This window comes from Cynara cardunculus, assembly GCF_001531365.2.
Source record: "Cynara cardunculus var. scolymus isolate 2C chromosome LG 14, CcrdV1, whole genome shotgun sequence".
NCBI lineage: Eukaryota > Viridiplantae > Streptophyta > Magnoliopsida > Asterales > Asteraceae > Cynara > Cynara cardunculus.
Genome location: NC_037541.1, coordinates 1,121,260 through 1,137,265, shown reverse-complemented (window position 1 = coordinate 1,137,265; position 16,006 = coordinate 1,121,260). Strand labels below are relative to the sequence as shown.

At 32.5% G+C, this 16,006-nt stretch overlaps 2 protein-coding genes across 3 annotated transcripts; both read right to left on the bottom strand.

The window, feature by feature from the left end:
- Positions 1 to 1,645: 1,645 nt before the first annotated feature.
- LOC112526342 (AB hydrolase superfamily protein YfhM-like) lies at positions 1,646 to 3,371 on the bottom strand. Its single transcript, XM_025136618.1, has 4 exons — positions 3,084 to 3,371; positions 2,810 to 2,977; positions 2,494 to 2,729; positions 1,646 to 1,907 (listed from the first exon to the last, which is right to left on the bottom strand). The coding sequence occupies exons 1-4, from the start codon at positions 3,369 to 3,371 to the stop codon at positions 1,646 to 1,648; spliced, it is 954 nt and encodes a 317-aa protein (XP_024992386.1).
- A 5,515-nt stretch (positions 3,372 to 8,886) lies between these two features.
- Positions 8,887 to 10,590, bottom strand: LOC112526980 (lactosylceramide 4-alpha-galactosyltransferase-like). Of its 2 annotated transcripts, XM_025137443.1 has the most exons (2): positions 9,608 to 10,590; positions 8,887 to 9,505 (listed from the first exon to the last, which is right to left on the bottom strand). In XM_025137443.1, the coding sequence occupies exons 1-2, from the start codon at positions 10,429 to 10,431 to the stop codon at positions 9,025 to 9,027; spliced, it is 1,305 nt and encodes a 434-aa protein (XP_024993211.1). In that variant the 5' UTR covers positions 10,432 to 10,590; the 3' UTR covers positions 8,887 to 9,024. The 2 variants fall into 2 exon arrangements, with proteins under 2 accessions (XP_024993211.1, XP_024993208.1); XM_025137440.1 differs by having other exon boundaries at positions 8,887 to 10,590.
- Between the last annotated feature and the right edge of the window lie 5,416 nt (positions 10,591 to 16,006).

The window sequence follows — 16,006 nt, the reverse complement described above, 5'->3', positions numbered from 1 at the left end:
CAACCTTTGAATTCATGGTCAAGATTTGTAATTTACCCTTGGAAAACATTAGTCTCCTCTTAGGACCACTTCAGCTTTGCATTTCGTTCAAATTCAATTAATAATTCAACAATTTATTGTAAATCAAAAGCAAGCGATGCATGAATACATCAATTCTTATTCCGACAACCAACTTTATTAAAAATATATCTCATTTTCTTTTTGCCAAAATCATCGCATTCAAAACAAACATTCAGGATAATCTTGTAGTTCCTACGGGGTGGAGATGATTGTTCTTCGATGAAAACTTTAACGTGGATCAAATGAAATGAACGGTTGAGATTGAGTTGTATTGGTTGCACAAATGTCAAGGGTTGTATAATAATCAACCTCTCTCTCTCTCTCTTTCTCTCTCTCTCTCTCTATATATATATAGGTGGAGGTTCAAACGAGAATACTATTATTTAACGGAAATGTAAGAACATTTATAGGCCTCCAGAAAATATATAACCAGTAATTAAAATTAAAAGAAATGAAATAATTAATTAAGGATAATCATGTGATTTTGTATTTATCTGTAATCTTGGTGACATCCATATTCCTAAAATTACATACAAATAATATAATCATTGATATCAAATCATTATCACATTATTATCACAACAAAATCACATAGTGATCTGGTAGACCGATGATTGTAGACGTGATCATCATTGGTTTTCGATTATCAAGACATTATCATATTGTGTTATCGCAATAATCACATAATTTATCAGATGATTATTACAGTAAAATCATATCATAATTTTTTTTTTAAATTTATTAAAGCATTATCACATCAAAATCATATCATTATCGTCAACAGACACATTGACATAAGAAGTCTCCGATGATACTAGCAACATTTAAACGATAAGGATAAATCTAAGATAACAGAAAATTATTGATAAATACTAGTTTATTTTTATTTATTCTGATTTTTATTATGTGTTAATTAATTTGGGGTCTAGATGGTTGTTCTCGCATTTTTGTAAAACGTGAGTGTTAAATCAATCAAACCGACTAAAACCAATTTCAGTTTGGTGGACAAAAGTTTGCATTTTTCTTCCGGTTAGAAGAAATAATGGTCACGAGATTCAAAAAAGGGTCTCATAAATTAAAATTTCCCTCACGCTTGACGCGACTTTTATTTGAGAGAATAAAAGAAGACTATGCTTTTCGCCATATGAAATATCAATATCAAGTAATAATAGTTTTCAAGAGTATAACATTATGTATCATGCTCGAGAGAGTGATATGAAGAAAAGGTATTTCCGATCTTTATTATCAAAAGTCAAGTTCAACGACTGATATATAACTGCTATACTAAATGAGAAGTCATTCCCTTCATGAGCATCGTACCACTTACGATTTTTGTTAGTTGGGTGAAAATTATTTTACGAGTTCCAGAAGTTTTGCACTTGATTTGACAAACAGGTCATAAATTACGTGAACAACGCTAAACATAATTCAACAATTTATTACATTGAGGAAAAGTAAAGTATGGCTGAAATTATTTATCATATGTCTGTTAACTAAATACATTATGATTATTTAGAAAATACGTAAATACGTTTAAACTTAAACTTTATATTTTTTGGGTCACCTAGAAGGAAGTTTCAAGGCACTAATATTTGTTGCAGTTGAGAAAATTGATTAGGAGTTGATTCACTTTGTGCGGGAATTGTTCAGGAACAAAATGAGAACCTTTGGGCAAGTATATGATTTCTAGGTTCGGCACATAATTCTTGACCCCATTCTTCAAGTATTCTTGTATTCCAGGAATGTTGAAAAAGAAATCTTCTGTTCCTGTGATGAACAATGCCGGAGCTTCAATTCTTAGATTATTCGGGTCTTGGTTTGGAGGTTCAACTCTCTCTTGTAATGACCTACAACGATTGACGAAATTGAATAGAACATATAAACAAACGTGCAAAAAGGCCAAAGAGTTACAAGATCGAACATCACCTTGCTATCGGGTTACTTTTAAACATAAAAATAGGTTGCTTTGTGGTTACTACTCATCTTACAAGATAAATAATACATCAATTGAGATCATACAACCTAATTTTCAACTTTGGAGATTGTAACTATTATTGTTCCCATGAAAGTTGGAATGAATTTTTGCACACATGGTTAACGTAATTCAAGACTTTAACCTAAACGAGTTACAGAAAAACCCATGAAAAATATTAAAAATGACATGTTAGTTATATTTGTATTATTGTTTCAGATAAAAATTTGTAAATTTCATATTTTTGTTTTGTAGAGAGCATTTTAGTTTACATTTTAATCATTGTTTTGTATTTTGCTCATATGAAATATCTTATATGATTATGGCATAATTGAAAATGATATTTAAGGGATAGATGTGAGGGTTGATAGATCCAACAAAAACAAATATGTCACATCCTTCAAATCAAGATAATTAAGTGATGATCTTACTTTCCATGTTAACATGATATGTTCAGTTACCTATAAGGAACTTGGAGCGCAGTTTGGAATCCAGACTTCGCATACAAAGCACCATAGATCTCAAGATCTTTCTCTGTGAACCAACAGGGTAAAGGAGCCCACGGTTCCACTAAATCCAATATTTCCTGGTTTTCACTGGCTATGGGTACCTCACTTCTAGAGAACAAAATATAGATTTTTCTCACCACAGTTTTAGCATCATACCGGCCGAAGTCAGCTTCAGCTCTTCCAGGTTCCTAATAAAGATTTCAGTTATATTGTTAATTAAAATGGAGTTGGGATTTAAAGAATTAGAGAGGTGAGAAAGGGTGTGTACCTGCCATCTTCGCATGTAGAACCCTTCAGGGAGGGTTTGAAGTTGCTGCAAAACTTGAGGGGGCATATATGGAATACCAAGTGTTATGATTCCTGCCAGTTTCTTTGGGAAGAAAACCGCAAATATGTAGCCAACCATTGATCCAAAATCTTTACCAATGACGAACACCTTCATGGGTAAATCAATGTTAAATGTTGGCATCCATAATTTGTATACATATTTTGAATAACCAAAAACATAGACAATGATATGTATATAGTATATATATATACACCTTAGATATGGCGAGAGAACACAGAATGGTGGTAATATCTTCGATCAAAGCAGCAAATGTCGTCTTCTCAGGTTCTGCAGGGACATCAGATAGTCCAAAACCTCTGTAATCCGGTGCAATGGCTCTGAAACCGGCATTTGCAACAGCCACCATTTGGTAGCGCCATGTGTACCATATCTCGGGAAATCCATGAAGGAAAAGCACCACCGGCGATGATTCTTCCCCAATCTCTGCTACGTGTAGCCTCAGCTCGCCAGCTTGGATGAACTTGTGCTTAATTTGATCCATTTTTTCACGAAGAAATAGAAGAATGAATTAAGATTGTATGTGTTCGAAGCAAAGGTGTTGGTTTGAGTTTTTGGTTTTACGGTTGTGGTTTTATATAGCGTTTTTCACCCATTGTCACTTTGACTTTTTCAAAAAAAATTAATTTCAATATTTATTAATTATTACTTAAAGTCTAATTATTTTTGTTCTTGAAAATAAAAACCCTAATCGAATTGGTCAAGTAAATAATATGGTTTACGGGTTTAATTACTACCCAATTAATTTATTGTTTTAGAAATGTGCACGAAATATCATGATTCAATTTCTGATATCCCAATTAATTTGGATTATGGAATGGAATATTTATAAAAAGATCTAATTTAGAATGTTTTTTATATTGTTACGAAAAAGGCCCATAACACTTTTTAAGATACACTACAATAAAACTGCGTTTATAAGCGTTGTAATAAGTTTATAAGACGCTTTTTGGTGTCTTGACAAATTTATTAAGACACTTTTTGGTGTCTTGACAATTCATAATAGTGATTGATGATTTATGTTTAGTTCTTGGTTAATAAAAAATTCAGGGGCAAACCTTCATGTGCTACCACAAACACGATTATTGTAAGAGAAAAAACTTAAACGTTTTAAAAGTGTGCCCACTTGATATTGAGGGTGCACTACAATTACTTCAAACCATATTTAAACATAAATCAAATATGAGTGAAATGGTTCGATTAATACTCGATATACAAGAGGTCTTGAGTTTGAATCTTATTTATAACGAAAAGTTAAATTTTCATCTTTTAAGTCTCGACTCTCAGGGCCGGTCGACATTAACTCACGTCGTACAATGTTATTATAAAAATATTAACAACAAAAATATAACCAGAGGGATTGAACTCACAACCTCAAATATAATTATAGATAAAACTTCCATAATGCCAAAGCAGCTTTTTGTTAAAAAAAACGTGTTTTGATTTTATAGTTTTTCTTCATGACTTATTTTCCTTCCAATTGCCAATTCATCTTAAAAACATGTCTTTTCTCGTTTTTAATTAAACGTACGTTTATTTTAAATGTCAAGGTCCGTTCCACTTAAAAAATATATTTTATTCCTTAAAGTCGACATAATTGACTTTTCCCTTGATCAAACAGTATAGACTTCCCTCAAATCAAAATGCAACTTTACGAGTCCTTGATTCACCTTATAGATGCACTCATTTAAAGGAATTTATAGGTCCACCATTGAACAAAGTTATATGGTTTTTTTAGAGTTCTTTCTGTAAATTATTCATTTTAAAAAAGCTAAAATCAATATTTTTGCATTGCAATCTAATTATGTAATTTATTTATTTTCATAAAATGTCAAAAATAAGTCAGTGCAGTAGTATTACCGTAATACATGACTTCTAATATCCATACCAACCAAGTTTAAATAGTTGGTATGATACTATTGACCATTTTATATGACACTATTTAAAAAAATGCTTTATAAAAATAATAATCTTAATTTAATTGTGCTATAAATAGTTGATGCGACGCTTTGTATTAAAAGGGTGCCAAAAACTTGTTAAGACGTCCAAAAGCGTTCTATATTTTATTACAACGTCTTTAGACATGATGCGTTATTTTTGGTCATATAAATTAAGTTTATAAAACAGTCTATCAGAATCCTTAAGAATTGATAACGTCCTATAAATCCAGTTTTATTATAGTTAAAACTTGCGGATTAAGTAATAATGGAACACTTCAACCTCTAACGTGTTTCATTCATATTCAATCAATGTTTATTTTCTATTCTAAGTTAAAAGTAATAAATCTAAATCAAATCTTACGCTTGACCCAAATTAAGAAATAAAGAATACTTAACGGATGGATTTTAAACCGTTGTTTCGTGATGATTTCCAATAACTAACTTTAGGGTTACGAAGTGTTTTATTTAAGGGGTAAGATTGAACATGTAAACTGTAAATCGAGTCAATTCATAAAAACAATATTAATTCAGTTTCCAACATTTGTACTCGGTCAAGGATAGGGGTGAGCACAGACGGGTACCCGTCCTTTTTTATGGGAACCAGAACCGGAACCGGCGGTTCTTGAGATATTGTAACCGGAACCGGTTAGAGCGGTTCTTAAATTTTTGGAACCGGAACCGGAACCGGAACCGCCGGGAACAGGTTCCTGTTTCGGGTACCCGCTTCCTAAAATATTAAAATTTTGTTATTTAGAAATAAAAAAATAAAACATTGCCAAAACACTTAAATAAATAAGCAAGAATACAAATTATACAGAATAATGGTTACAAATATTGTTTAACGATTACAAATCATAATAGACTGATAGAAAATGTTCAAAGTTTAACGATTACATAATATAATAGTAAATGTTCAAAGTTTAACGATTACATAATATAATAGTAAATGTTCAAAGTTTAACGATTACATACTATAATAGTAAATGTTCAAAGTTTAACGATTACATACTATGAATCCAAATGAACACACAATTTGAAGAAATACGAATCATTCTATATGAAGAATTTAGATGAAGAATGAAGATGACGCGTGCTTTCAAGATGTAAACCTAATATAAATTTGGTATTAGAAAATAATAATTATTTTTTTTATTGAAAAATACCGGGTACCCGGCGGGTAACGGTTCCGAAAAATTGAGAATCGGAACCGGAACCATTCTCAATCGGTTCCGTATTTTAGGAACCGGAACCACTCATATCGGTTCCGGTTCCGGAACCGGCGGTTCCAAGGCGGTTCCGATTCCATAGCTGGGTACCCGGTTTCGCTGCTCACCCCTAGTCAAGGATCTAAGAATTCTCAACAGACTATTTCTTATCAGATTTCTTGATACAGATATAAATTTTATTAGTTTATCTATTTAAAATGGTTAATCTGATCATATTATTCCATAAATATGCACACTGATTCATTTTATAGACGTAATTCGTTGTGTATGTCGTTAGAAAAAACTTTGTCGAAAAACAGAATATATTCATTTCGTGTTAGAATAAATGCAATAAATGTTGTTAGAATTTGTCTGTCTTTCTAACTAAGACATATGATTTTCCCTTTTTATGTATTTAGTTTAAAGCTAAGAAAATTGTATAAAATTAGCAGTTTCTTATTTTCACGCCTTCATTTAGGAAACAGATAATTATGTTTCTAATGTGTTTTTTTTCCGAATGAATTTATGTTTTTAATTTTTTTAAAAGAATTTACGTTTTTATTATTATATTTTATTTTAGTTTCGAAAATTCTTGGCTCTCCTGTTAAAAATAAATAAAGTCACTTATAAAAGCTCTTTTGAATAATATATGAGTAAAAATCAAGAAATATACGAACTTTCTCTAAAATTTAACACATTATACGTCTTATGTGCTTCTGTTTTGTCTCAGTTTGGTATATATTTACCGTTTCGATTATGGTTCTTTGTCATATTTCAGACATTCTACATATCTCAACTTAACACAAAAATAAATTACATACAAAATATATATATAAATATTATTAATTAAAATTTAATTGATTTATTATACCATATCAATACACTTGCAATTAAAAAAAAGGTTTGAAAAGACAACAATTTCTAGCACATCCATGTGCTATAACTCTTGTCCATATACAACATGGACCCCTCCTCTTGTGCCAAATTGGAGGTGGTACTTTTGCTTTATCCATTATTAGCATGTTGAATTCTTCAAGGGTAGTTTCGTCATTGTACATTACAAGACACATAGGAGGTTTTGTCATCTTACATCATATGATAAATTGAAGATAGGGACCATTGTAGTTTTTAAGTTTAATAGATCACAAAATATCTAACCGAAACTTGATTTTATATGTACATTCATCCACAAATGTACATTTATCGAGGGTATTTTTGTCATTTTACATCATATGATAAATAAAAAATGGGAACAGTGTAGATTCAAGTTTATTAGATCACATAATATCGAATCAAAGCTTGATTTACTTGGTCTTTCGATTAGCAAGTGTAGTTTATCGAGGGTAATTTTGTCATTTTACACCATGTGATAAAATAAAAATGGGACTGTTGTAGTTTTAAGTTTATTAGACCACAAAACATCTAATCAAAACTTGATTTACTTGCATTTCCATTAGCACATGAATTTTTATTTATCTACGGTATATTTGTCATTTTACGTCAATGATCATCAGGTGAATCATTCATACAATGCTCATGTAAAAAGTTCAATTTGCCACCTAATTTGCAACCATAAAAGGTGGTTGAATCATAAAACTGATATGCACACGAAAGTAAAGGTGGATCTTCTGATACACATAAACAACAAATTTGATACGACGTGTTACTTCTAGAGCATGATATATATATATATATATATATAAATCATTATGCACTTACTGTTTCAGGATTCGAGCACCGAAGATAACAGATAAAACTGTACAAATAAACTAAAGAACTTGTATACATGCATGTTATTCAATAGAGATGAAAGGCTCAACATTTTTTTTTTCTAAAACAAAGATGTACAACTCCCGAATGCACGATATACAAGTTAATATAGCGTAATTGCTATGATAAGGTTCGATAATACGTAGAAAATAGATGTAACAACCCAAACCCGAAGCAACAAGCTGGCTGAATAACTCCGAATCTATTTTGGTAGCTCACAACTTGAGGCTTATAAGGAGCCACAAATCTCATTTTCTATCCATGTGAAACGAGTTGTTACAAACTCCCTTACTTAAACTCCTCACGTCATCATCAGGCCTGCCCAAAATCTTCCTCCTTGTAATTGGCGATGTAGGATTCGTCTAGGATGTTACGAACACCCCACATCGAGGACTCATCATACCCGAATAGGTTTGCCCTACCATTCGATGGTACAAGAATCGACTCTGATCCCATTTGTAGCACACCTAAGCCCAAAGCAATAGACTGACCCAATGACTTCGAATCTAACTTAAAATCATGATAAAAGTAATTGGTAGCCCACAATTTGAGGATTATAAGGATCTCACAAATCCCATTTTCTATCTGGAATGAGTTGTTACAACAAAAACATGTCGATTAACCAAAACACGGCTAGGTTTTTTCTGACTCGTTAAATTCCATTTTGGTACATATTACGGTCTTACCTTCAAACCCTACCTCCGGACGAAATGAATTGAGTTAATTCATAACCATATATATAACAAAAAGAACAACCCTTAAAACTTCTAATTTGTTTGTTCTTCTCCTCAAAAGATCCCTAAATTTGGGATAGAATGAAGAGTTACGACTCTTTAGGTAAGCGCTTAATGGCAAGAGTCACTATCCTTACTTATCTTATTGGGTAACATTCTCGACCATTAAAACTAATTGTTGGTAAGCGTCTTTTACCTAGTAAGCAATTACCATATAAGAGTTTTTTTTCTTTCCTTTTTCCCCCCACTTGCTGGATATTAATTCTCGGTCCTTACCATGCTCACAAGATAAGTGACACTCGGTAAGCATTTACCCTGTAAGCACTATATAATCTAATAACGAAGCCCGAAAACAAGAATTTTTGTTCAATTTTCTTCATCATTTTTCAACAAAAATTTCTACAATCTAAAAATGTGGAATGAATTGAGTTGATTCATAACCACATATATAGCAAAAGATCCAATCTTTTTGGAATTCTATTCTATACTTACAGTGCAGCATTTGTGGATGAATTGCAGAAAACACAGTGATCTGATAAGATCTTTCTCAGAATGCTTCCTTCTTTGATATGAAGCTTTCTACTCTGTTTATTCCAAAGATGAACAGCGTAACTCTGGCTTCGAATCTGCCGCAGTTTTCCCCTTAACCATTTCGCATCGGTCTCGTTTTTAGGCCCACGAAAAAGGTTCCGAACCCGATTCCAGTTCACTGGATAAAACGCCGGTGGGGGTAGAATCGTAAAATTATAACCAGGCCTCCCTTGAAGCCTTGAAACAACCCTTGAAACCAAATAAGGACCGTTGTGACCCCATTTGTTTCCATTGAAAGTTAATGAGAATTCTTCAATGAATTTGTATACTAATGGATGCATTTTATCGAACACCATGACTGCATTATTCAACCTGCTCCAATTCTTTGAACCCAAATCCAATGTTTGTGCTCCAATTGAATTCTTTAACTTAGAGAAGCTTTTCATGATAATAAGATCAGTATCTATGTAAACACCACCATATTTATACAACAAACAAAGCCGAAGTAAATTCGATAAGTTTTGACCAAATGGAACGTACCCAGCATCAATGTCGCCTTTAATTATCCTGGAAAACCAAGATTCTGCCTCTGTGTTCTTGAGAAGGTAGTTTAAATCAGGCGAAATTGCTGTTACTCGAAAACCTTTATCTAAAAAGGGTCTCAGAATTTGGTTTCCTTTACTTGAATCCATGGAGTTTGAAACGATTAGCAGACACCCTTTCGGGTGTGTGTTGAATAAAGTTTCAATCGAGTGAAATTCTTTGTCACTAAATGAATCCAATGATGAAATCCAGGTCATAAAGAAACGAACCTTGCAAGAAGTTTCGTTCTTGCTAAAGAACTCCTTCACTCTCGCCCTAAAATCCCCCTGCCGGAGCCCGCCGGAAGACTCCATGGAAGTCAAAAGCTCCAAGATTCTCTTCTTTTTGCTTGGAAAATCCTCAGATTCAAGACGTAGACTGTGGGATTTACGTAAAAGGGGCAAATGGCTATTTGAAATTACAGGTGGGGTTTCTTCTTTCACCAAAGAAATACGTTGTTCTTTCTGCTGTTGTTCTTGCTGTACATCGTGCATCGAGTGAAGTACAGAGTTCAAGCTCATAGAATCTCCGGCACCGGACACCGTTTTTCCCAAATGGGTTCTCGAAATTTCAGATGGGATTTCTTCTTCTACAGCATACATCAAGTTTGACAAAGACGACGACATAGAAAGCAAGTTTCCTGAATCTCCAGTGACATTTTCTTGATAAGGGATCTTAATGGAGAAGATAGAAGCTCCATTGAATGAAATTAACAGAAGCAAGAAAACAGATAGAACAGCAAAGAAAGATCTCTTCTTGTCATTAATGTTCTTGTTCTCCATGGATTAATTTTCTGAAAACAGAATCTGTTTGGAGGTTTCATGGTTTTGTGTTTATGGATTGGGGATTCTTGAGAAGGTGGGGAGTAGGGAGGGTGTAGATGAGCATGGTGGGTGGCGGCAAAAGATGAAAAGGAAGTGTGTGTTTTGGTGTTTTGTATGTGTTTTTTGAATTATTTGGGACTAAAATTGTTGGTCTAATCAAGAAAAGTGGAGGGTTTTGAACTCTGGTTTGTACTTTAGTGAAAGAGAGAGAGAAGAAGGTTCATTGAAGTCATGTTGATCCATTGCAAGGGACCCACATACATGGTTAGTCCAGGTTGGGTGAGGTGCAATAAACCACTTTTCCACTCAACTTTTATGTCTCTTTCTAATTGCTATAGTCATCTTTTGTGTGAACTGCATAAATGGTCATATATGTTGTGTTCATATTTTAGATTTGGTCCCTCAAATATAGCAAGTATAACAATGGTTCTTGTTTTAACATTTTTATAACATATTGGTTCTTCGAGTTAACGTTGTTAACTTGAGATATGTTAATCAAGATACGTACTTCTTACATCTATCCTGAACTTGCACCACCCACCGTCGTCACAAATCAAACACAACGTATGTAAAATGAGAATCCTAAATTTATTACAAATTCAATATGTCAAGAATAATAAATATATTGAGAAGATAAATCAAGATCATTCGAAGTCCATTCATGAAATTTGTGATGAATAAAATATCAAGAACCTTGAACAAATTTATACAAATTCATTCATGAAATGTTTGAATGAAGGCTTTTGCAACCAAATTTTGGGTGATTTGTTGTAAGATTTCGACTTCAAAGCTGAGAGTTTAGGTTTTGACTTTGAATCGAGGAACTGTGGCAGATTATACTTTAGGTTTTACAACCGAACTTACATTTCTCTTTGTATTTGATGCATCTATCAAGAATCGGGTTGTTGATGCTTTGCTTCGGATTGGATTTCTGGTGGTGTTCATCGTGTAGGAACAGAATTACAAGGAGGGTGGCTTGTCGAAGGTTCTTTTTCTTTTATTGGTCGTGTTGGTTCTTCGTCTTCTATTACCGTGTATGGTTCTCTGTCTTTTGTTTGTTGGAGCTCGATCAAGAGAAGAAGGTACGTGGTGGTGGTGAATTGTTGACGGTGATGGTGAGTGGTAGCAAGTGGGGTTTCACCGAAAAGGAAGGAGACAAGGGGTTATAACCGAGTAGGAGAGGTGGTAGATAATTTTGTTCTTCTTATTCTTTCAAAGAAAAGTGGGTTAATATAATTAATGTATTTTAAAGACCATATCTAAAATTTGAGCATAATAGGTGGACCATTTATGTAGTTCACTCTATGCTCTTTCTATCATCCATCTACTTTTTGTCTTAATCAATATGGGGTAAATGACACCTAATATTTTCAAGGGTATTCTTATTGTCATCTCATGTCAAGGGGTGTTGAATGTTTTAAAAATTATTATTACTTTATTTTTATTAAATATCAAACTCTATTAATTTCATGATAGATGAAGGTGATTTGCACGGTTTACACAAATGAATATGGTTTTCATATGATCACTCATATATATATATATATATATATACATTATATCCATTATATATTTTTATTATTTTAAGTTATATTATATAACTATTACTTTTATATATATATGTATGTATATTTAAAATAATTTTATCATATTAAACAATTTCATGAATTTTTTTTTATTAAAGTAGATAATAAAGTCGACGGTTTTCACAGTTTGTATAAATAGTTTGGTTTGTATTTTATCATTCCTCTATATATATGGGTATTCTTGTATATAGTTTGGTTTATATAAATATATTATATACTATTTTTATTTTTATTATATATTTTTATTACACATATGCGCATTTATATTAGAATTTTAACCTAGTTATTTAAATATTTTTAAATTTGACAATTGAAAGTAATTTTTCATGATCATAATATAAATACAAGTTTCGATTAAATTAAAATTGTTTACTGTAATTGCAATATTATATTTGAAACCATGTTAAAAATATAGTGATTTCAAAAATGTAATTATTATTACAATAAGTAGTRTTTYAAATTTCTTAGATTATTTTAATATTATAAAAATGATATAATTTAAAAAGTTATGAATAATTGATAATTTAATAATGATCATTATTATTTTGACTAAATGTTTTTTTTAACAAATATTTAATTATTTATGTTTTATTTATATTGATTCTTAATTCAAAACTTTAAAAATAAAAATTTACGCTTGAATTTAGGAATAAAATTAAAATAATAAAAACTAATAAATTTGTGCGTTAATATTTATGTTATAATGACCCTTTTAAGTTGCTAGTAAGCCTCTGAACAAGCGGATTCAAGAGAAAAAGGGTGGGTTTGGATCTTTAAACCTTAAGAGTAGGGGTGCTCATGGGTTGGGTTGATCGAGTTGAGGACATTTGACAACCCAACCCAATGCCTGCGGTTTGGAAAAATCTTAACCCAACCCAACCCAAACCAAAGTGCAACCTAACCCAACCCAACCCGTACGGGTTGGTCGGGTTAGTCGGGTTGGTCGGGTTGATACTTTGGTATATTAAAATATTCTTCTAACCTTGAATATGTTATTTCTCTACTTATAATTTCTTTTTTATCATCAACCATTTGATACAACTTATTCATATTTCTTACGTATATCAGATTCAGTTAATTTTCTCAATTTACATATATATGTCCACAGTTACTGAATGAGTTATATAGAGATATGAATAGATTGAAAATATGTGTATATGAAAAGCATACATAATAATGTAATTGTCTAATGTATATATTAATAGAAATTGAACAATCATATTAAATCCAATAAATAAAATGATATCGGGTTCATCGGGTTGGGTTGGGTTCAAATAATAGTAACCCAATATCAACCCAATACCTACGGTTTGACAATTTTACAACTCGATTAGACATCGGGTTGCTTCGGGTTAGGTTATTTTGCGTTGGGTTGGGTTGGGTTGATCGGGTTGGTCGGGTTAGTCGGGTTTTTGAGCACCCCTACTTAAGAGGATGCTTGAGGGGTGTGACCTAGAAAACCAGTGACATTATCAGAAAACTGACTATTTTCAGTGAAAAAATTCGTCGGAAAAATTAGTGGCAAATTTTCGACAGACATAAAAAAAGTCAACCACTACTAGAAAACCAGGTATCAGCGACGAATATCAGCGAGGGAAAATTTCCCTCGCAGATCAGCGAGGGATCAGCGAGGGAAATACCAATCAACACATTCCCTCGCTGATCCCTCGCTATATTAAGAGGGTCAATCCTCAATTGCATTAAAAGTTATATTTACAATTTAGCGACGGATTAGCGACGGAAAATCCGTCGCTGAAAGTGCTTGAAATTCCCTCGCAAATCCGTCGCTGAAAGTTCCCTCGCAAATCCGTCGCTGAAAGTTCCCTCGCAAATCCGTCGCTGAAAGTTCCCTCGCAAATCCGTTGCTGATCCGTCGCTAAATACATCCCTCGTTGATCCGTCGCTGAAAGTGTCCGTCGCAAATCCATCGCTGATTTCCGTCGCTAATAGCATTACCTACGACTGTTTGACCGACGGAGTATCAGCGACGGATCAGCGACGGAAACCCTTTTCAGCGACGGATCAGCGAGGGAATTTTCCCTCGCTGATACCCAGCATTTTTGTAGTGAACTTTCGTTGGCTTCCGTCAGAAATACGCCATTAATTATTTGGGAAGGAAATAATTTATATTCCGGCAATATTTCCAACGGATTATACAAGTTAAATATTTGGGAAATTATTAACTCTAAGTACAATAAATTGCCGGTGGATTTCTAACGGATTTTTGATTAATTTTGTAAGATTAACGTCCGCCGGTAATCCGCTGGAAAATAATTAAAGATTATAATTTATTATTTTAAATTATCATCGGATTACCGGCGGATGCCAGTGGCCACTCGTAATTTAATATAATAAATTCTTCAAGATTCTTTTTTAAAATATTACTGTTTTCCGGCGGCTATTTTTCTAGGGAATTTTCGGTGGATATTTGAATTTTTTTTTTCTCCATTTTTCATACTTTAGATTTTATATATTTGTAAAATATTACATATATTCCACATGGTATGTATAGTGAATAATAATTCTTTTATCGAGTCCAACATACACACATACATGTATGCAATACATACCTATATACAAATCTCTGGCGCCTCATTTTTCGGCGGCCAAATCCACCGAAAACACTATTTTCCAACGAATTTTCGACGAATTTGACTACCGAAAAAGTTAACCAGTTTGATAATATGACAAAAACGAGGGATGATTTCTGTAAGTTATTCTTCTTAGTATATTTTATTAACTTATATTTTAGAATAGAAAATAAACATTGATTGAATATGGATGAAGAATTTGAGTGGTAAAACTTGTCCAAAGACAATAATGTTCATTTATAAATTACAAATTTTGTCCCTAAACTATTACTCATTTTAAAATTTCAATCAAAAGTGTCGTAGCGGTGTGGTTCTTGAATCATTAAAACTAACGCTTAGACGTTAATATATACACTTGTCCATCGTATATGTTACCCTACGGATCTAAGAACATCTACAACAATTAAAACTCCAAGTTTGAAAATTGTATACTTTTTATTTTTTCTTTTCTCTATTTTAACATAATACGTCTATAAAGTTTATTTGTACTTATCATAGTTATTGAAGATGCTCGAAATATCAAAAAGTTAAACATCATCTGGTATAAGTTATACCAGCAACGATGGAGCCAAGTTTGTTTATGTGATGATGCATAATCATTACGTTTTTAGTTATAAGGAACCACCTAATTGGACCCATCATTGTATGTTGAAAAAGGATGAAAAACTAATTATTGTAATATAATTCAAAGTGGATATAAAAACAATACAATAACCAGTGTAGAAATTAACTCTCACAACTTAAAAACAAAGTATCAGCAACGGAAATTAGCGACGGAAAAAAAATCCATCAATTGACAAAAACAGTTCACTCGCTGATCAACGAGGGATCAACGAGGGAATGACCAAAAACTAGTTCTCTTGCTGATATAATAGTAAAATTTATTGGTATCTACAACTCAAGACTTGTAAAAATCTTACAGATTTTGAAAGTAAAGTATCAATTCTAATACCATTTTGTAAAGCTCGAAAACAATAAACTATTCCAATTTTCAGTTAGTTTAGTATTTTTCTTTTTTTGAGTGATCTCGTTAGGCTTCCCCTGAAATGGAGGAATACTTAAGAGTGGGATCAAGAAATACGTACCCAACCTGGAAATCATGTACTTGTCCGAAGGTTCTCATTTATTCTTGAACAATTCCTTGACAAGGTGAATCAAGTATTACACATGTTTCACAATCATAATAAATAGCATCTCTTTCAAGTTTCCCCAAATGATCCAAAAAACTGAGTTTGAATTTACATTTGTGTATTTCCATGTAGTCGAAATGTGTTAATAGACACACGACAATTTCTTTTGACAGATGTTTAATTCTTTCTGATGAGGTTTGTTGTTCTGAAGACCTCACGATATAAC

Coding starts and splice junctions, on each gene's coding strand:
- LOC112526980 (XM_025137440.1), bottom strand. CDS start 10,431: ATGGAGAACAAGAACATTAATGACAAGAAGAGATCTTTCTTTGCTGTT.
- LOC112526342 (XM_025136618.1), bottom strand. CDS start 3,371: ATGGATCAAATTAAGCACAAGTTCATCCAAGCTGGCGAGCTGAGGCTA. Junction 2,978..3,083: donor GTTCTCTCGCCATATCTAAG/GTGTATATATAT, acceptor TTACCCATGAAG/GTGTTCGTCATTGGTAAAGA. Junction 1,908..2,493: donor GCGCTCCAAGTTCCTTATAG/GTAACTGAACAT, acceptor CAATCGTTGTAG/GTCATTACAAGAGAGAGTTG.